The following is a 22,949-nucleotide window of genomic DNA, read 5'->3' as shown; positions in this document are numbered from 1 at the left end:
TCAGTCATGGTATACATGGCTCTATCCTTATCCTGGTATTATATGCCCTCATCCCTGGCCTGTTATGCATGGCCCCATTCTTATCCTGGTATGATATGCCCCCATCCTCGGCATGGTATGCATGGCCCCATCCTTATCCTGGTATGATTGGCCCCCATCCCTGTCCTGGTATGTATGGCCCCATCCTTAACCTGGTATGATTGGCCCCCATCCCCATCCTGGCATGCATGGCCTATCAGAAAAACATTAAAAGAAAAAAACATTACACTTAGGCCAGGTTCACACTGTTTTAGCGGTCCGTTAGACGGACTACGCTACACCGCGGCATAACGCGGTGTAACGCAGTCCGTTAACGGCGCCACTAAGCCGTATGGCGGACGCATCGCTAGCACACGCCCATCCGCCATTGAGTGACGGACCCTGGGACGTGGGCTGCAGTGTTTCCGGGTCCGTCACCACTAGCGCAGATAGAGCATCTGCTAGCTCTATCTACGCTAGCGGTATGACAAGCCGGCACTTGCGTTAACAGCAGCCCGTTAACACATGTGTTGAACGGGCTGCTGTTAACGCAATGTGAACCTAGCCTTACATTTCTGCGCTTCCTCAAAGCGTCTTGTTCCGTTGCCAGCAGCTGCTTTAAGCTTGTAAGTAGCCCATGGCAGGGATGTCATGTGCTGCTTACAAGCCGACGGACAGCTGTTGGAATACTCACTGCTCTACATGATGGGACTATATATATGGAGGCCAGTGAGTATTTATTGCTCTTTAGTAGAGCACATAGTGTCAGCCACGAGGCCAGGCGGTCACGTGTGCCCACTACTTAAAGGGAACCTGTCACCCCGTTTTTTCCGTATGAGATAAAAATACTATTAAATAGGGCCTGAGCTGTGCATTACAATAGTGTATTTTGTGGACCCCCGTTCCCCACCTATGCTGCCGAAATACGTTACCAAAGTAGCCGTTTTCGCCTGTCAATCAGGCTGGTCTGGTCAGATGGGCGTGGTGTCTTCCCCCAGATCTTGCTTATTTTTCCGTTGGTGGCGTAGTGGTTTGCGCACGCCCAAGTCCAGAATCCACTGCACAGGGGAGGGAAAAGAGCCCGATCTGCGCTATTCCCCTGGTGATCGGTGAGGGTGGCCATCTTTCTGTGGCCGCGCGTGCGCAGATGGAGCGCTCTGCTGCCCGGGGCTTCAGGAAAATGGCCGCGGGATGCCGCGCGTGCGCAGATGGAGATCGCGGCGGCCATTTTCCTGAAGCAGAGTTTGCATCAACGGAAAAATAAGCAAGATCTGGGGGAAGACACCACGCCCATCTGACCAGACCAGCCTGATTGACAGGCGAAAACGGCTACTTTGGTAACGTATTTCGGCAGCATAGGTGGGGAGTCGGGGTCCACAAAATACACTATTGCAATGCACAGCTCAGACCCTATTTAACAGTATTTTTATCTCATACGGAAAAAACGGGGTGACAGGTTCCCTTTAAGAGAAATGAATATTCACTGCATTCCACTCCCATGGGCGTGGAATGCGGTGAATATTCATTTCTCTTAAGTAGCGGCACATGTGACCGCCGGCAGGTGGGAAACCTTGCAAAATCAGCAGCATTTTAAATACTTATTTTACCCACTGTAAGAATTACAGGTTCTCCTGTACAGTCTTCCTCACACACAGCACAGAGCTCCTCTTCTCAATGACAAGTAATGCAGGAATCGGGTGTCCATTAACCTCCTCCAAGTAAATACGCCACACACCAGAAAACTTTTTATCAATTTATCAATTGGAGGCAGCCGAGGAACAGGTCTGGTCATGTGTTTCTCCACTAGCACCCATTTTGAGAACAGTCGAGCAGTGAAAACTAGGGAAGCCTGTACTAATAAGTGCAAGGGGAGATCCTGTTACTCTTATGTATTTATAAGTGCCACAAACTCATGACCCCAAAACATCTGTTAAATTAAGATGTATAATGGCCAATCCCTTTAAATGTTTTGCCAGGTCTATTAATTTTATACAGATATAAATATCTTCTGGTACCTTCTTTCTGCCTTCAAACATGCCTCAATCACACCTATCCTGAAGAAACCAACCCTGATCCAACCTCTACTTCCAACTATCATCCCATAATGCTGCTCCTGTTTGCCTCCAAATTCTTCAATCAGCATGTCCTTGCAGAACTTTTCTCCTACTTCTCATCTACCTCACTCTTTGACAACCTACAATCCTGCTTCGGTCCCAACCAATCCACTACAAATGTCCTTATCAAAATTACTAGCTACTTACTGCCACAGCTAACAGAAAATTCTATAACACTCCTCCTTCTAAACCTGTCCTCTGCCTTCACAGTCAACCACTCCCTCCTACTACAAATCGGCTCTTCCTTTTAAGTCAAAGATCATACCATTTCCTGGATCTCCTCGTACCTCACTAACAGCACATTTAGAGTTGCCCAATCCTATATAACCTCCTCATTCTCATTCCCAAGGCGCTTTCTTAGGCCCTCTACTCTTCTTCATCTATACCTTTGGTATGGGACAACTGATAAAGTCCCATGGCTTCCAGTACCACCTATATGTTGATGACACTAACATCTACATCGCTGGCCCAGAAGTCACCTCTCTGCTGTGCAGAATCCCAGTGTCTATCAGCTATATCCTCTTTGTTCTTACAATAGTAATTAATAATAATTGTATTTCTATAGCGCCAACATATTCCGCAGCACTTTACATTTTAGGGTATGTTCCCACGGTCAGTAAAGGCTGCAGGTTGAACGCTTCGTACATCCGCAGCGTCCAACCCGCAGCGGCCAGATGTTACAGCATAGTGGATGGGATTTCAAGAAATCCCATCTCCACTATGCGTGCATGGACGCCTCCGACTTCCCTGCAGAGTCGGACATGCGGCGCGTCTTTCCAGACCACAGCATGTCTATTTATCTTGCGGAGACGATCAGTCTCCGCAAGATAAATATCACCAGTCCAATGTATTGGGTGCGGTGATTCTGCAAGTTTCAATTAACACATGCAGAATCACCTGTGTTCAAAAGCCGGCAGCGCTTTGGAGGGAGCAGACATTCCAAAGCGCTGCCAATTACTGACCGTGGGGACATAGCCTTAAAGTTCTTCTCTCGCTTCATGAAGCTCAATGTGGACAAAACTGAAAGCATCATCTTTCTTCCATCTCACTTAACTACCCTACCTGATCTACCTATCACAATAAATGACATCACTCTTTTCCCTGTACCAGAAGTCTGCTGCCATGGAGTAACCCTGGACTCTGCCCTGTCCTTCAGACCACACAGCCAACCTCTTACCATCTCCTTCTGCCTCCATCTCAAAAATATCCCCAGAATCTGTGCTTTCCTCAACCCTGAATCTACTAAAATGCTAGTGCAGGTCATAATCATCTCCCGCCTTGACTACTGCAATATCCTCCTCTGTAGCCTCCCTGCTAACAGTCTTGCATCTCCCCAGTCAACTCATTCACTTCTCTTCTTGCTACTCCTTCACTTATCCCCTCTGAAAATTCATCAATTGGCTCCCAATTCCCCAACGTATCTAGTTCAAACTACTAACATTGATCTACAAAGCCATCCATAATCTGTCTCTCCTATTTATCTCCAAACTAATCTCTCAATACTTTCCTACACAATCTCCGGTCTCCTTAAGACCTTCTTTTCTCCTCCACACTACGTTCCTCACAAGTCTGATTATCCAAAACATTCAGAAATTTCAGACAGAACTTGAAAGACCAACTCTAAGAAAGCTTACAGACTGCAATGATCCTGATGCCAACGCACTAACATTGGAGTTGCTGCAATCCTCAACCTTCTGTCTACTTCCCCATTATCCTTTAGCCTGTAAGCCCAGAAGGACAGGGCCCTCTCTGCTGTGTACCAGTCTGCCATTGCTCATTTGTTCATTTAAATTTATTTGTAATTTGTATGTATCCCCTTCTCATGTACAGCACCATGGAATCAATGGTGCTCCAAAAGTAAATAATAATCCTATACGTGGCAATTGGATTTATTGAAGGGGGACCTAAGAATGATATAAACTCATAACCACTAAAGCAATCAATACCTGTCCTCGTGAGTGAGCTGCTTTTAACAGCGGCTGCATTTCTCTGTGGCGTTCCATCCAGGAGATTGTGCAAGCTGGGGAAACTCCCAGTCAAGTAGCTCAGAAGACTTTCCTTCCTTGGGCTTTCTTTCACAGGCATTCCAGATCTACTGACGTGGGCAGGAGAATCATTCGCCGTATCGCCACTAGTGTAGCTCAAGGAATGATATGGGTGGACTCCCTTTAAAACAGAAAAAAATTAAAATAAATACAAATAACTCCTGTAATTTGCATAAAAAAAGAATTTGACAAAATCTTTGCGACATGAGCAGAGATAAGTCGTTGCCTGAAGATGTAAATATTCCTGAAAGCAATGGAGAAGGTCAGTATCATGTAATGCCAAGTGACAAGGCAGAACGAGGGTGGAAGTTCATAGAATTGCGGTGACTGTTACTCTAATCCCCCCAGTTATATAAGATGCATACACTATAAATTACATCACTCCAACACACATGAATGATTGTGTGGCTGACATCAGTCGAATGTGTATGCAGGGGCTTTCATTTTACAAGTAGCATGCCTTTTGGTATATAAAAAAAAAGGTTAAGAGTGGACAACCCTTTTACGCACAGATGATGTAATTCAATATTTCTGAACACAAATACAAAGGAATGGATCAAAAAACAAACAATTAAACTTACTTTAATCTTCAAAGCTGAGTCACTGTGAGCATGGGATTTCGATAACTTCCTCATAATTTCAGCTCCACTGACAGGACCAGAAGAAACGCCGGCAGGAGGCGGCCGTGCATTGGTTCCTTCCAGAAGCATGGTGTGTTCACTAATAGTCGCTGAGACAGAACATCAAACACAAATCGTTTAAGACAAATAGAATACAAGTGAGGTACAAAAGTTAGACATCCTACCAAAGGTGGTCTCATCCTTCCCAAGCTGTGTCGGGTTATTTTCACACCTCCTTTGCTGTTGCACTCTTGACTCCACTTGCCTCACTAAACTCAATAGCTCTGTCGCAGTTCTGTCTAAATCCAATCCCTCGATGGTTTTGATGGTGGCAGCCGATGATCACGTCATGTCCAGATTTTGGGGATTTTTATAGTAATCTAGTGCTTCATTTAATGTAATCTGAGCAGCTCTTAACTAGAAGTAGCTCTTTAACCGGTTGATAATATTTATATATTGCATGCTGTAATATTCTGTACTACTCGGGTCATATCTGTACCTTGTGTTCAATCACTTTCCTACACAAAGGAATCATTTTCAGATTGTTTAATTTGCGAGGTTGTCTGAGTGTTTAGTGAGGAGCCTCAAGCAATGACTAAAAACCATGTGCTTGATGTCAAATAAGTAATGGCATTCCCACAACTTTCCAGTTCTGTGTTTAGCCAAATAAAAAAACTTTTCTGCTTTTATGTCAAAACAAGAGCTTGATTTTACAACCAATTTTGTATTCATACTATAGTAGTGGTGGATGAGGAGTACGCTACCCTCCTCAGCACCTTCTGGGATACCAACACATATCTTCACTCAATTATACTTAGTTTGAAAACATTATTTTTACTTTGTTTGATGCCACATTCACAAATCCAGGTGTCATGGCCCGAGCATGGACTGTTTGCATTCTCCTGACCCAAACTTGACAGCCTCATATATATGGACTAGGAGGCGGTCAAGTTCGATAAGGGCATCCCAGTTTTGAACACGTAACAAGAGCAAAAAGCAATCGGCACCGAAACACCTGCAGTCCGCATTGATGATCGTATAGGGGGAGTGCTGAGTGTACCATCCCAGGGATCTTGGATGCCAACCCAACATAAGAAAAAACGATGCCAAAGTCTTATTCAAAAATAGAAATGAGGGTGGCACTCACCGTCCCAGTAAAATGTCCTTTTATTTGGAATCACAAAGACTCTCTGGCCTCTGTTTTTTTATGTGATTCCAAATAAAAGGACATTTTACTGGGACGGTGAGTGCCACCCTCATTTCTATTTTTGATACATCAAAGTCTTTGGATCACAATCAGTGTTGGAACTGTGACACTTCGATGTGTGAATGGAGCGTGACACCGATGGAAAATACAATTGTGTGAAAACAGTCAGAGGTAATATATTTCAAGCTATATGCATAATAGACTAATACAACTTGTGATTGTAAAGAAGTTCTGCAGCAGCCAAAAAGTGGGCAGGGAAAATAACACACTGCCATGTCTGAGGACACAGATACAGGCTGTTCATGAATGTGGTGAATATTATGAGCATTCAAAAAAGTGAGGGTAAACCCCGACTACCTAAAGTGGGAAAACGTACGTAAAAAGACAGATTTGAAACAATCATTGCCAATTTCAGATATATGGAACAACAATTTATCCCATGCAGGTAAGAAGCAAAATATAATGTGATTTTATCACATAAGCGAGAAGTCTGGCTAAAATTAACCAAAGTCCTAGTCAATAATTGAGTAAAATTGTTACTAACATTTTTTAATTTGAGAAGAATAGTAAGATTAAAAAAGGGAGTTATTTGCAATTAATTATTTGGTGAATAGTTTTAAAAAGGCCCTTTCACTTAATTGAAAAAAAGGAGTTCTTCTGCCCTTTTCAGTTCACTTTGCGTGGTCTTCTCTAGGGGCGTGCACATTCACACCTCTTTCCCAGATGCTACCAAAGCACATGCCCTTAGGAAAAACTCTAAAGAATCATCCAGTTGGACTGCAAATCAGAGATTTCACATAATGGACTCAAAAAGTAGCTCATTTGAATATTTATGCGGTGGATTGGCACAGCACAAAATGAAAAAGTGCGACAGAATCTGGAGGATTTTACAAAGTATTTAACTGAATTTTTTTGAGTCTGGAGGATTTTACAAAGTATTTAACTGAATTTTTTTGAGTAAGTGACAGATCCTTTTTAATGTCAGTTTGGTTTTATTAGATTTAACCTTTCTCCTCTGACGATGTCCTGGAACAAAGATCACCAAAACTAGCAAACAAGAATATCATACGTGTGAAATTGAATCCATAAATGTATGCATCATACCTGCATCAAACTCAAATTCAGCACCATCTGCACTGGTATCACTTTGCAGTGCTCCACCATTCTCCAAACCATTGAGATCATCCTCCTCTTTCTTCAGAGTACTTTGTGGCTTTAGTGGCTGGGCCGGCCTTACCAACCGTACACCCTTAAATGTTGGGGTCACAACAATAAACTTCATCCATTGCCTAGCCAGAGCAACGAGCCCTTTTTTCAGTGTGACAAGTGCAGGGAGACCATCACTCTTAAAAAAATAAATAAAAGTGAAACCATTAAAAATCATGCAATTATTATAAGAAAGCAGATGGTAAGGTCCTGGATGGCAGATTTGTGTCACCGAGGAGGTTGGCCTTGGTAATATAAAGTCTGTACCAGTAACACTAGGTTACTAAGAGCGTTCTATTTTGTTTGGATTTTGTGTCTAAGATTTAGGAGGAGTCAAAACATTCTGGGAGGGAAAGGTTGTTCCAATAATCTAGCTCGGGGCTCACAGGGGTAATTACAGCAGCTAGGTTAGCTCAGCAGAGTGGCGTTTGGGCTTCAGCCGAACAGAGGTTGATTTGGTGAACATGTTTAAAAGTGCTGTAGCCGATACTGCCTGGAATACCGGGATTGGTGAGGCTGCTACATCTACTTTTTTCCTTTTCCATTGTGCCTGAAGAAAGGACTTGTTCATGCTATTCATTTGTACTGGAGGAAAGCGGCTTTTATTTTAGAGCAGTAAAGTTTATGAAAGACAAAATATTTTATGCTCTTGACATATTTTATATGAGTATTTTATATCCTGCACAGCTAGGTTGCAGGAGGCCCCGGCGTAGAGGAAAACAGAGGAGAGGAAGCAGTGCTGTATTTGGATTTCACCCCTTTTATTTTAAAGGTGGTGAAAACAGATATTAAAGAGAACCTGTCATCGCTGAGCTACAGGCATTGTCAGGTTGGTGCCCTTACGCCATTATGCTATAGTAAAAACATTTTTTCAACAACAGCAAAATGGCGCTGGCACATGCGCAGTAGCATCTATAGCTTGCTGATAGGTGCTAACGAGCAAGTGCCACCACCATTTTGTTGGAGGAAAAAAAATGTGGCTGTAGCAAAATGGCGCTGACGCTTGCATCAGCATCTATCAGCAAGTGATAGATGCTATTGCGCATTCGCCTCCGCTGGTGCCATTTTGCTGAACTTCCTTTTTTTTTTTTAAAGACCACAATATGATAGGAAGCGCTGTATTTAAAATAGGAGGCAGGTCACTGAAGATTCAGTGAAATGTCATTTAAGCCCATAAGGATGAATATGAGAACAAAGCACCAAACAAAGACCTGCCCACAGGCCCATCCCAAAGCACAAGAGTCTCATTAACTGAAAACTACAAATACAGATTAAACAACAATCACAAGTCAGGTATTATTTTAATCAGTGTAACACCGCAACCTGACAATGCCTGTATGATAACAGGTTGCTACATATATATATATATATATATATATATATATATATATATATATATATATATATATATATATATATATATACTGTATATCTACTATATAATTGTCTAAGGGTCACTTCCGTCTGTCTGTCTGTCCTTCTTTCAGTCTTTCTTTCTGTCACGGATATTCATTGGTCGCGGCCTCTGTCTGTCATGGAATCCAAGTCGCTGATTGGTCGTGGCAAAACAGCCACGACCAATTAGCGACGGGCACAGTCCGGCGGAAAAATGGCCGCTCCTTCCTCCCCGCAGTCAGTGCCCGCTCAGTACTCCCCTCCAGTCTGCCCTCACACAGGGTTAATGGCAGCGGTAACGGACCGCGTTATGCCGCGGTGTAATGCACTCCGTTACCGCAGCTATTAACCCTGTGTGACCTACTTTTTACTATTCATGCTGCCTAGGCAGCATGAACAGTAAAAAGATCTAATGTTAAAAATAATGAAAAAAAAGATAAAAAATCGTTATATACTCACCGTCCGTCGGCCCCCAGATCAACAAAAGGCCTTTCCTGCTCGCGATGCTCCGGTAACCGGTCCATGCTGCGATCTCGCGAGATGATGACGTAGCGGTCTCGCGAGACCGCTACGTCATCATCTCGTGACACCTCGATGCACTCTTCAGACCGGAGTGCACGAGCAACAGGGATACGATGCCCCCATTGCTATATACTGCGAGGGCTGGGCAATATACTACGTGGTTGGGCAATATACTACATGGGCTGTGCTATATACTACGTGTACGGCGCAATATACTACGTGGGCTGCGCAATATACTACGTGGGCAGAGCAATATACTACGTGGGCTGCGCAATATACAACGTGGGCTGCGCAATATTCAACATGGGCTGCGCAATGTACAACGTGGGCTGCGCAATGTACAACGTGGGCTGCGCAATGTACAACGTGGGCTGTGCAATGTACTACGTGGGCTGCACAATATACAACGTGGCCTGCGCAATATACTACGTGGGCTGCGCAATGTACTACGTGGGCTGCGCAATGTACTGCGTGGCTGTGCAATATACTACGTGGGCTGTGCTATACACTACGCATACATATTCTAGAATACCCGATGCGTTAGAATCAGGCCACCATCTAGTATATATATATTCCACAGTCTCATCAGATGTATGGTGGTTCCCCTACAGAATATTACACGTTCACTACTTTTTGCGATGGTTAAAATACAGCATGCCTTACATGCATACATATCGATAACTTCCTACAGATGATGAAGCAGGGCAATAGGAAGATATACAGTCAGCAATCAATTCTATATTTGTCACAACGGTCATTTTAATTCGGTCTAAACGACAATTTGCAATATAATGTTAAAATAAAAAAAGATTAATTGAACTCACTAATGTGGCATCTTCTATGATGGAGTAATTGGCTTGATGTAAATAGTGATGAAGCAAGTTACAAAGTAGGCAGGATGGATTTTCTTGAAGGAAACGTGATTGTTTAGTGAGCCTGTTATACTTGCTTCTCAGGGGAAAGTGGAGACTTTTATTCTGCAACACATTAAATAAGTAATAAAGAAACACAACACTAATGAGTTTATTGAAGAATATGATTAGAGATAAAAGTGACCGGTCAAATGATATACGTAAAGCAATTATACAAGCAATTTATATATGTAAATGCAAGTGTAGGTTATATATATATATATATATATATATATATATATATATATATATATATATATATATTGTGAGACTGTGGCCTCTGATACAGCTAGGGGGTGCTGTTTGTTCTCCCCAGAATGTGCATGCAGACGGATGAAGTCCATAGGTGTGCATGAGAGTCATGGATTTCCGGTCCGGGTTTTCCAGGTGGCTGAAGGCCACAGGTTTGTGTGTGTTTAAAAGCCCTGCAGTAAGGGGTTTGGGTGTGTCAGGCCGTGCAGGCCGTATCTGGCCAGGTGTGCGAGGTGCGTCAGTGTCAGTCTGGTGTGTGCTGGTCTGCAGAGTGCATGGAGGCCAGCAGAGCCAGCACCCAGGGCAGCTGAGTAGCCTGGCACCCGCAGCGTACACAGAGATGCAAGTCGTCCATGGTACTGGTCTCGGAGGTGGACAGTCCTGTGCCCGGAGGTGGACAGTCCTGTGCCCGGAGGTGGACAGTCCTGTGCCCGGAGGTGGTTGTCCTGTGCCCGTAGGAGTCGGATGTGGACAGACCTGTGCCCGGAGGTGGATGTTCTGTGCCCGGAGGTGGATGTCCTGTGCCCGAAAGAGGACTAGCATGTGCAACGATTGCAAACAGGTGGATATGGTGCCCGGCTGCTATCCGGAGGATATCCTGAACTGTGTACGACTGTGTGAGTAAAGAGTCTGTAAGAGACTTTGTCTTATGTGTACCCAGCTGCACTCCAGAGGATAAAGAGTGCAGTGCGCTGAGTGAGTACAGAGACTGTGATACAGCGATGCAGGACACACACGAGAACTAGTCAGAGGAGGGCTGGCATGAGTAGTGTCTGCAACATATGAGGCTGTGTGTATGGAAACGTATAGAGTCTGAGATGGCGTGCGGTCGCCCAGGGAAACTGGACAAGGGAAGTCTGGCCTGTTTAGGGACCGCAAATCTAAAGCCATGTGAAATGTATTGCATTGAACTGGTGTAAACTGGTCACTGAAGTTATATGCATTTATGTGAACTGGACTTTAATGCTGTGAAGAAACACATTAAAAGAGACTTTTGTGTTTGAATTTGTGGGTCACTGCTTCTTCACTGCATACGATGCTACTACAGCTTTACAATATATATATATATATATATATATATATATATATATATATATATATATATATATACATATATATATATATATATATATATATATATATATATATATATATATATATATGTATATATATATATATACACACACACAAAATGTATACACACAGATCATTCACATGTGTGTATACACAAACAAACACACGGGGGCATGCAAAGGATTGGGCACCCTAGGTCAAGATTATTGTTATTGTGAACAGTTAAGCAAGTTGAAGATTAAATAATTTCTAAAAGGCCAAAAGGTTAAAAATGATCGATTTCCTTTTATTTTGGGACAAAAAACATATATAAATTTACATCTTTTACATTTTAAAAATTATGACTTTGGAAAATATTGTAGCCTCTGTAATTTTTGTACCAATAACAATTGAACTGTATCAGCAAGGTCTAGAACAAACAAAGAGTGGAGGAGAGTGGTGGGCGTATGATTGGGAATTTGTGTTCATGTTTGTTTATGTTGTATTTGGAAAAATTCAATAAAAATATTATCTGATTTAAAAAAAAATCACAGCTTGTAAATGCTTTTAAAAAAAATATCACAGCTTGTAAATGCTTTTTGTAGCCAGCCAAGAGTCCTTCAATTTTTGTTTGAGGGATTTTCATTTATTTTTTCTTGGAAAATTCTTCCAGTTCGGTGAGATTCGTGAGTCGTCTTGCATGCACTGCTATTTTGAGGTCTAGCCACAGATTTTCAATGATGTTCAGATCAGGGGACTGTGAGGGTCATTGCAAAACCTTCAGCATGCGCCTTTTGAGGTAGTCTATTGAGAATTTTGATGTGTGTTTAGGTTCATTATCCATTTGAAGAAGCCATCCTTTTTTCAACTTCAGCTTTTTTTTACAGATGTTTTGTTTGCAAAAAGAATTTGTTTACATTTCATTGAATCCATTCTTCTCTCTAACCTGTGAAATGTTCCCTGTGCCATTGGCTGCAACATAACCCCAAAACATGATTGATCCACCCCAATGCTCAATGGTTGGCGAGATGTCCTTTTCCTGAAATTCTGTGGCCTTTTTTCTCCACACATACATTTAATCAATGTGGCCAGAGAGTTCTATTTTAACGTCATTGGTCAACAGGACTTGTTTCCAAAATGTTTCAAGCTTCTGAAGCTGAATTTTATGAAAAGGACTCAAGAGAGGTTTTTTTCTGATGACTCTTTCATGAAGGCCATATTTGTCCATGTGTATCTGAACAATAGAACAATGTACTACAACCCCAGAGTCTGCTAAATCTTTGTGAAGGTCTTTTGCAGTCAAGCAGGGGGGTTGCGATTTGCCTTTGTAGCAGTCATACGAGAAGCTCTGACTGAAATTTTGCTTGGTCTTCCAGATCTTATCTTGTTCATGTAGAGTTTCATTTCTTTTCACTTCTTAAATAGCTTTCAAACTGAGGAAAGGGCAACTTGAAAAAGCTTTGCTATCATCTTATAGCCTTCTCATGCTTTGTGGGTCTCCACCATTTTCATAGTGCTAGGCAGCTGTTTAGAAGAACCCATGGCTGCTGTCTTTTGGTATAAAGTTAGAGGAAGCTGGGATTTTATAAAGCTGGGAAATTTGCATAACCTGGCCTTTCCCAACGATGATAGTGAACCTTAACAGGCTAATTAAAATCTGAAATCTTGTTGAAAGATATCAGAACATACAAATCTCCAAGGGTGCCCAAATATTTCCATCTGTTCAGTTTCCTTTTTGGAATTTTTAAAATTTAGACTTTTTTGCCTAAAATGCAAAGGAAATGTGTCATCTTTAACTTTAGGCATTTTAAAGATCATTTCATCTTCAAGTTGCTTAACTATTCACAATAGCAGTCATTTTGATCAGAGGGGGTCAAATTTTTACATGTCATTGTAAATCTACATATATAATTCCCAGTTGGGACTTCGGGCCGCTGTCCCCGAATCCCATAAGGCACCGCGGGAGTGTCACTTGTGCAGGCGCAAGTGACATACACGTCTCCGCTATTCCCACGCAGACACAGTAACAGCCGCGTCTTTACTACACATGCGTGGGAATAGCCACAACTGTAAGATATGTTGGAAAGCGCAAACGGTGTGAGACATGTCCGCTGCTCCTGTCAGCACCACTAGGCATACACAGATGTTAATTTCACTGCACTCCCGATGCGATAGCATCGGGTCTATTTCTAGTACATATATATATGTATAGGTGGAAAGTTGTCAAAAACATTTAGTTTTCTATCAGAATCAATATTTTCTATGGGATACCAAACTTCATAATACTGGGCCATTGATTGCAAACATGATTTGTTATTTTACACAGTCAAAAAAGTAGTTTTCCTAATATACCGTATTTATTTAATACTATGTTGGAAAAATGGGTGTCCTAGTAGCAAAAGTAAGGTTTACGCTACAAAGTTATGATTAACAGTGATTAATTTGCACTGCCTTGGGAGCTAACCTGGTCCCTAGAACTAGGGGCGCCTTAGTTTATCCCTGTCCCCCGGAATACTACTGAAGGTGGAGATGCCAGGTTCACGTGCCTTGCTATGCTCCTATATCAACCCTTATCTGTCCCTTCCTCCACCCACGGAGGTGGGAAGCCAAAGTGTATGGGATAACATTAACTAGACAAACAAGGGAAGACAGACAGGGATAAATGAAAATAACAATCATACACTCACCAAACAAAAGAGTGGAACACAGGGCAGTTAAAGGAAGGAGAAACCAAATAGAAGATGAGAATGTGCACACACACAAAACTCCAACAACAATCTCCTAAACAAATCTCCAAACTCCAACCACAAACCACTGTTCCAACTGCAAACTAGGCAGTATGAACTAACACTGGCAATTCCTATGTAGCAGAGGCAAGGATATATAGCAAAGGGGAGTGGCCAACACTGAACAGCTAAGACAATCCAGGTAGGAAAGCTCCAAGAGCTTCAACTGAACAGATTAACACTTGCACTGCCAGCAAGGAAAAAAACTGCACTGTTTAATAAGATGTTGAAGTACTTTTAACCAGTACAGGGGTTCGTCAAACCATACACAGCAATCTCCTGGCCCTTCTCTGTTGCGGTCTCCCTCTGACAACAAGAATAAAACCATAGGCAAGTCTAATTTTTTCTTAACCAGGTGTCCAGAAGACAGTTAACTATAAAAGGGTGTTTCTTAAAGAAAACTCCTTTACATTTCATACTGACAGCAAGGGTACCAAATGAAAGAAAAATGTCACAAGACCTAAGAAAGAAAAAAAATTCTTTACACAAGGTGAAGGCTACAAAAAGATCAGGAAAGCTTTAGCTAATCAGTTATAATACTGTAGCAAACGGGATTCAAAAATTTAACAAAGGTGGAACTGACACTATCTCAAAGATGTTCATCAAAGATGTTCAGGCCGGCCACGGAAGTTAATAGCTAAACAAAAATGTCTTTAGACAGAAAGGTTGAAGAAAATAAACATGCAAGTTCACTGCAGTTAGTTAAAGCAGTAGAAAGGTAAATCGGGGTCAGCGCTTCCCGTGGCACAATACGGCATACACTGTAGAGGAATGACGTACATAGATATCGTTCACGAAGGAAGCCACTACTAAAGCCCATGAACAAAAAAAACCACCAATGGATATTTCTGAAAAATATGAAGACTAAAGGAACTCTATATACAGGAGTGTTGAGACCAAAATACATGTTTTTGCAATTAATGGCTTCAAAACTGTATGGGGTCAAAAAATTGAGGAGTACAACAAAAAAATGAATGATCCCAACAGTGCAACATAGTGGTGACAGTGTCCTTATGTGAAGCTGCAAAAGTGCAGCTTGTGTTAAGGAGCTACATTTCAATGAAGGCTATATTGAAAGAAGATACTATCATCACTCTGTGCCCTTGATTAGACGTGCATGTTTACAACATGACAACGATTCAAAACATACATCTAAGGCCACTGTTGCATTTCTGAAGAACAGGGTGAAAGTGATTCAGTGGCAAAGTATGTCTACTGACATACATAAACAAACTCGAACACCTATGGGGGATTCTGAAGAGAAAAGTTTGTCATCACTCTCTATCCATTCTTCAAGAACGACCTCTTGTAGAGGCTGGATGAAGAAAGTATTTGCAACATGTCGCCAAATTGTTCATTCCATGTAGATGACCTGGCGCTGTCCTTAAAAATCAAAAGAGATAGGGGGGCGTGTCAGGGATGTCGGGCTGAGAGGACGTGCAGCAGAAGAGCTCCCTCCAGGCATTGCAGATTGTAAGGTTCCATAGCTTCATCTCCGGCCAGCTAACCTTACATGATGGGCCGCAGGAGAGCCAGAACCCCAGCACATGTAGGTGCAGAATCTTCTGTCCCGGCGACAGCCATGGACGTGTTCCTCCTCAGAGAGCCAGCAGGCTTTGAGGATCCGACGCCATCTTACCGCAAAGCTGATTCGGCTGCTGAACAGGAGGGGGAAGGTGAAGCCGTCGGTTCAGACACGGGGGAGCTGCTGGTCTCAGCAGGAGACTCATCTTCATATTCCCATCTTTCAGGGTCATCAAAGGTTTCTTCGCTTTGGGGTAAACCAGGACCACTTTCAGTTTGAGGCCCTTTCCTTTGGCTTGGCCACAGCACCCAGCGTGTTTAAGAAGCTTTTGACCTCAGTTAAGCAACTGCTCTGGACCAGAAGGGTTGTCGTGATACCTTACCTAGATTTTTCCATCAAGGCACCTTCCTATTCGCAGAATTTGGATAGCCTTCAGATCATCCTAGACTTCCTAGCTCACTTTGGATGGATAGTCAACAGGATGAAATCCTCTCTGGTCTTGAGACAGCAGCAACATTTTTGGGGGATTATATTCAGCACAGTTCAGGTGTCAGTCTAGCTCCTGGAGAAGCAATCAGCTGTTCTGTTCTCAATATGGACATTGAGACAACCTGGGAAATATGCCCTCTTGTTCTGCATGAGAGTCCTGGACAAGACTGTGACAACTTTTGAGGTGGTCCTGTTTCATTCAAAACTCCTGCAGAATGCCCTTCTGTACTGCTCAGACAGGTCGATGCATTCTCTGGATCGTCCCATTCACCTTTCGCTTCACAGCACTCAGTCTCTCGAATGGTGGGTAATATCACCCTTGAGTAGCTCCTTTTGCCCCAATCAGTGGCAGATCCTGACGATGGATATTAGGCAATCTTCCACTACCTTTCTGTTTAGTAGACGGGAGGGGTTCTCACAATCAACATGCTGAAACTCGGGGCCACCAGTCTTGGGCTTCTGCAATAGCAGCACCTACTCTCAGGTTTACCAGTACAGATTCAGTTGGACACTATCAATCATTAGGGCAGACAGCGGAGCCTATCCTGTTATGATCTGGTGGCCTAGGAGCAGCATGAGACGTACTCTGGAGAAGGTGGTACCTGTACTGACCGCAGACCCTGAACTTAACACCGCAACTAGAAGTAGCCGTGGAATGTACCTAACACTCCCTGGACATCTCGACACAGCCGGAGGACTAATTACCCCTAGAGATAGAAAAGGGAAAACTATCTTGCCTCAGAGAAAATCCCCAAAGGATAGACAGCCCCCCACAAATATTGACTGTGAGAGGAGAGGGAAATAACATACGCAGACTGAAATCAGAATTTAGCAAAGGAGGCCACTTCTAGCTAAATAGAAAGGATAGGACAGAGTACTATGCGGTCAGTATTAAAACACTAGAAAATATCCACCACAGAAAATACAAAAACTCCACATCTAACTAAAGGCATGGAGGGTATATCTGCATCTCCAGAGATACCAGCTTGGCTGAACAAATCCTTATACAGACCAAGCTGGACAAAACAAAACATGGAAAATAACTTGAACGATCAGGCCCACAGCATGTGGACTGCAAAAAACAAAGCCAGAACTTATCTTTGTTGAAATGAACAGCAAGCAAGAGAGACCAGGCAGGGAAGTGAATCCTCCAGGAAACAATGGACAACTGGCACTAACTAAAGGGTCAAGCAAGACTAAATAGCCCAGTCAGAATTGCAATAAGTGGACACACCTGATGAATGCTGCGATCCAAAGACAGCAGCGCTACCACTTATAACCACCGGAGGGAGCCCAAGAGCAGAATTCACAACACTATCCACTATGTCAGAAGTGACAAGGATTTTGGAGTGGGCAGAGTACAGAATACAATTCTTATCAGCAATTATCATACATGGGGAGAACAAATATGTGGTAGATGTTTAAAGCCATTAGGGAGTAGCAAGAGTGGTTACTGAGGGTATTTCATCAGGTCTTTCTTTGATGGGACACTCTGGATGTTGATCTGATGACGTCCAGGCTAAACTGCAAGGTGCTCAGGTTTGACGCCAGGTCTCGAGATCCTCAGGACGTCACAGACAACACATTGGCAATCCGTCTAAGTTCACTATGCATTGCCTTTTTCCTCCTCAAGCCTTGCTGACTAGGCTTCTCAAGAAGATCAGGGCAGAGTGGATTCTGGTCATCCTCAAAGCGCTTGGTATTAGAATGTGATCAACCTCCTGCTGTATGTTCCAAGGACTATCCTGGAACATCCAGTCTTTCATTCACATGGTCCGTTCCTCCATCAGAATTCACAAGCACTCAGAATAACGGTATGGCTGTTGAAGCCGCAATTCTGAGGTCAGTGGGTCTGTAAGATTCAGTCATCCAGACTATAATGAGGCCACAAAAGCTCTATTTGCTGCATATCTATCAGCACACTTGGAAGGACTGCTTTCTTTGCTGTGAGCTCACTAATGTTGTTCCAATGTCCTTCTCCTTACCAGTGCTTCTTTCTTTTTGACAGTTGGGTCTGCAGTCTGGACTGGCGCTGAAATTCCCACAAAGGACAGCCTTGGCTATTTTATTTCAGAAGGATTTGGTCTCTAAGCCAAGTCTAGACTTTTCTTCAGGGAGGGACTCATACTAGGCCACCGTATCGTTTCCAACTCGATCTTTGGGATCCTAATCTTGTTTTGAGAGCGTTTCAGGCCCTGCCTCTCCGGGCTGCGTTTTTCCTATAAAGTGTTTTTTCTTATAGACATTACCTCCATTAGGAGCGTGTTGGAACTGAGTGGTCTCTCTTATTGCGTTCCTTACCTCAACCTGCACCAGGATAAGGTGCTGTTGCGGCCAGTTCCATCCTACGGCTTTCCACCTTAATAAGGACAGTCTGGTCTACTTTCTGCCCTGTGTTGTCTCATACAACTGTGAGCTCTGCACAAGCTAGATGTTGTCAGGGCCGTGTGTCGCTATTTGTCAGCAACCACTCCATTCAGATGTTCAGACTGCTTATTAGTCATACCGGAGAGCCCTTGCAGAGGCCTAGCCATCTCTAAGGTGACGATTGTTTGCTAAATTATATCGGCCATAAGTGAGTCTTATCAGGCAAGGGCCAGTGCTCCCCCATTCAGGTGTAGGGAACACTATGAGGGCTGTAGGAGCTTCCGGGACTGTTCATCACCAGTCGTGAGGGCCTTCTCAGTCATTTTTGAGCCTCAGCTCCTGAAATATAGTCTATCACTGTCATTAAATTCCGCTCTGCGAACAATGCACTATCAGACTTTGTCACCTCACAATTTAGAGTCATAATTTTGTTAGGCCTCCTCCAGCCCAAGGGGTCAGTATGTAGGCACAATTCCCTTGCACACCTAACTACGGTCTGGTCTGACTCTTTGTCACCATGTCCGCTACAGGGTATCCTGCCTAGGCTACTGAGAACTGAGTTAACAGAGGAGTCACTACTTCTAACCCTTCCGTTTCCTCTTCCATCAGGCCACCTTCGTTTGTCTCTCTGTTGGTAAATTCTCCTATTATCTTTATTAACCAGAGACCAGTCATTCCATTTATCTCTACTTCCAGTTTTAGCTTCAGATTAAGTACCACCACTCTTTAGAGAACACCTTCGTCTCTCTATACCTCGGGTTGAAAGTGGTCCCCATCTTCTTTCCATTTCCTGGAGCTTTTTATTAATCTGCCATCTGTCAAGTCTTAGCTGCTCTACCTCTCTTAAGAGTCTCTCACACGATATTCAAGGAGTATGCAGATATTTCTAAGGCTTTCCACATCTACCTGGGCTTCGTCATCAGCCGGAATCCTCACTTTTGCCATACCGGACTTATTCACGATTTCCTGTATTACTTTTCCAAGTCTGCCAGTAACTTTCCTTACCATATTCCCGGGCACTTGAAAGAAGTCTTCCACAAACCCCAACCGACTTTGACCTTTCCTTGTACGCTCCAAATGTCGAGCGGCATCCTCACTCCTCAACAGGATCATCCGTTTTGTGCAAAGACAGTGTAGGTGAATGTCACTCAGGATAGTCACCCGCTTCACTGTGACTTCCCCTAGTTGACAGTATAACTGCTTAGACTCTGGTGCCCAGTTCACACTACACACTTCCACCACCTTCTTAAAATCTTCATGCACATACTCACTGGCACAAACTTCTCTCAAGTCCTCGGGTACCTCTACTATGCACTTGAAGAGAGAAGTCTCATCCTCTACAGGGACTGACGGCTCCTGGTTTGCCTTGGGAGTTTCCATCAAGTCATCTGCAACCACCAGGTGATTGCCTTGTTCAGCTCTCCCTGAGCTTCACACTCTTCAAGACAACTCGCCAAAATGGGAATTTGCAGCTCAGCCCCATTACCACTCTGGAACTGCTACTGTAAATCTGCGACCACCATCTCCTTCTCGTGTAGAAGTCCCCTTAATGCTTCTTTGAGCACCTCCATATCTTTCAATACGGCCTTGTTCACTGTTTGACACGTTGACAGGTGATCTCTCTGATCCCTCAGCTCAGAGACTTCTTTATCCAGCTCATCCACTCTGTGTTTAGACGCTTGTCTCAAGACCTTTTCTTGCTCGACATGGTCGTTTACTGTCTCCTTGAACATCTCCATTTCATGATCCTGTTCCCTTTTTGCTAGCACGTGTCACACCATAAATTCCTTAATTACATTTTCAGATGGGGCTGCTTGACCACCCCTCTCTGCTGCTTCAGAGTTAGACCTGCTCTTTTCCTTTTCACTCTTTCATCAGCAGGTTCAGCTTTCTCTTGGAACTCCCCCCCCCCCTATTACCTTTCACTGCCTTTAGGATTTCTGCTGGGTTCTCTGAAGCTTTCATGTTCTCGTTCCCACACACCATCTCCCCAGCCTCGGGTTCTTTGGAGTCCTCACCCCCCACTGTCATTGGGTCACACGCCTCCTCGCAGTTCCCTTTTCCTTCAACAGTTTTGACGCAATTGTCATTTTCCGCCACCTCAGAGTTGAATGGACCACCAGTCTGGTCTCCGTGTCCTTTGTGGGTTTTCTCTCCACCTGTGCTCTCTGGGATATCGTCTCCTACTGTGATATTCGCTGATGGATCTCTCCCGTCACCCTGTGTCAGTTTATTTTCAGCACATCATTGACTACCTCTTTGCTGGGATTTGTCAGAGGCAAGGTGACCTCCTTTATCAAGGACAATAACCTTGTTGGCCCCTGACCCTGTCTCTTCATCAGTCCTCTTTTCAGAGGGTGTAGCCTGTCCTACCTTTCTGCAGCCGCCGTGTCCCCGGCGACGAGAGGAAGACTTGCCATTTGTCCCCAGCTCCACCTTACCGCACTCTCTTTCCCTTGTGTTAGAGTCACAGTCTGAATGGGAGTCTCCACTATTCACCCTGTCACCCTGGAACAACAAGTCCCCACTTAACCAGGTGTCAGACTCCTTTCCTGGAGTTGCCCCATTTCCAAAGGTCACACTGTTGGTCACCCCTGCTAAGTCCCGGAGTTGATTAAACACACCCTTTCTTTCGATCACCCCTATCTCTGGGCCATCACCCTTAGGGGGCGCTACCTCCTCCTCTTTATACATCACATTACCTGGAACCCCTTCAGCCGCTTGCTGTGGTGGGGCTCCCTTAGGGTCATTCCGGATCCCTTCTGCGCAAGCAGACACTTCCCTTCTCTCCTACAAGTTCCAAAACAATTCAAAGTCCTGGCCTATTATAATAGGGTATGGCAAGTCCAGGACTACAGGGACGTCAAGGCTGTTAATAATCGTGGGTGTGTCAATGATTACCCTGGACACCGGATAATCCCTAGAGACCCCATGGATGCAGTGGACTTCCATCTTCCTTCCAGGAATCAAATAGGCAGGGAGTGTGGCGCTCACCAGGGTCACCGAGCTCCCTGAGTGTAGAAGTCCAGTCACGCTCTCTCCATTGACTTCCACAGAACACCTCTCGTTACGGCTCTCTAAGACTCCAATATGCAGACTTCATGGACCCGCCGATCCATAGCAAGCCACCCGGAGTTCGTGAACCCACCGAACCACAGCAAGCCGCCCAGAGTTCGTGGACCTGCCGTTCCACCGCAAACCGCTGCTACAACCCCCATATGCCCTTCCTGGACCGTTGCCCGCATTCTCCACCACATGTGACAGTGCACTCACAAGGCAGCACAGAGAGGTAGGAAAAATGGGTACACCATCTCTTTAAGTCCTTGTTGGTTTACTAACAGGCAGCATAAACCAACTCATGCAAACAAAACTCAGCCTTTCTGGCTAAAACATGAATAGAAACAAGCAAAAAGGAACAAAAACAATAATGCTGCAACACAGTCCGTATGTAAAGGGTGGCACCCCACTCTGTTGCAGCTAGCCAGGAGAGAGGAGTCTCCAGTGGCTTTGTGGCTTGTTGGGCACAGACTGAACCTGTACTGCTCCAGTGCGGGGTGCCACCCGCAACATACGGACTGTGTTGCAGCATTGTTGTTTTTTTTTCCATTTTGCTTGTTTCTGTTCATGTTTTAGCCAGAAAGGCTGAGTTTTGTTTGCATGAGTTGGTTTATGCTGCCTGTTAATAAACCAAGGAGATGGTGTACCCATTTTACCTACCTCTCTGTGCCGCCTTGTGAGTGCACTGTCACAAGACCCACACCTTTTGGTTCGGTAGACACAAAAGGAAGATACTGCAGGCAGGTTGAGCAGCAGCATATACTTCTCTGGTTACAGTAAAATATTTGGTTTTCATTTTCACCCCGGGACAGCTTTATGGTTTCTGTGTCTCCCAATAAACAACATTTTTGGTAATCACGGTAAAATCTCTCTTGTAGTTTTCATGGGGGAAGCAGCACCCATCCTTTGTTGCAAGATCTGGAGCGCATTTACATGGTTTTTCTCTCTGGGTGAAATTGGATTATTTTCTTTTCATTCTTTAATTCTTTTTGCTTTCTCGCTAGACTGAGGAGGTCTGATGCTAGCAAGCAATGTATAGTCTTCTGGGGAGGAGACAGTTTTTCATTTGTTAGATGTATTATTAGTGTCAGCATCAAGGTGACAGCTGACTAACCCACGGTTCCTGTCCTGTGTTCCCCAATGAAGACTACAAGAAATAGATTTTATGGAGAGTACCAAAAATCTTTATATTCCCCACAAAGGAATAAGACAAAAAAAAACCATAAGCTACTTTTTGTGCTGTCCTACTTCACGCATATACAATGGAATACATAGCAGCCCCAAAAGAGGTATACAGCAGGAAATCCTGTCAACAACTGCTTCCAAAGGAAGGCTTTTACAGTGATGGGAGCAGAATCCGCTTATGTAATGTTTCACCTTCA

General features: G+C 43.8%; 1 protein-coding gene across 17 annotated transcripts in view; it reads right to left on the bottom strand.

Annotated features, from left to right (window-relative positions):
* The window catches only part of BLTP1 (bridge-like lipid transfer protein family member 1), a 322,576-nt gene that overhangs the window by 121,413 nt on the left and 178,214 nt on the right, over positions 1-22,949 (bottom strand). For all 17 annotated transcript variants that reach the window (XM_077279045.1, XM_077279047.1, XM_077279052.1 and 14 more), the window contains exons 39-42: positions 9,952-10,104; positions 7,109-7,349; positions 4,759-4,907; positions 4,079-4,298 (exon numbers count right to left, since the gene is read on the bottom strand). In XM_077279045.1, coding sequence (XP_077135160.1) covers positions 4,079-4,298; positions 4,759-4,907; positions 7,109-7,349; positions 9,952-10,104 — 763 coding nt within the window. The remainder of the gene's footprint in view (positions 1-4,078; positions 4,299-4,758; positions 4,908-7,108; positions 7,350-9,951; positions 10,105-22,949) is intronic.

The sequence above is a fragment of the Ranitomeya variabilis genome, chromosome 1 (genome assembly GCF_051348905.1).
Source record: "Ranitomeya variabilis isolate aRanVar5 chromosome 1, aRanVar5.hap1, whole genome shotgun sequence".
Taxonomy (NCBI): Eukaryota; Metazoa; Chordata; class Amphibia; order Anura; family Dendrobatidae; genus Ranitomeya; species Ranitomeya variabilis.
Note: the sequence above shows the minus strand (reverse complement) of the source record. Positions and strands in the feature narration are given on the sequence as shown.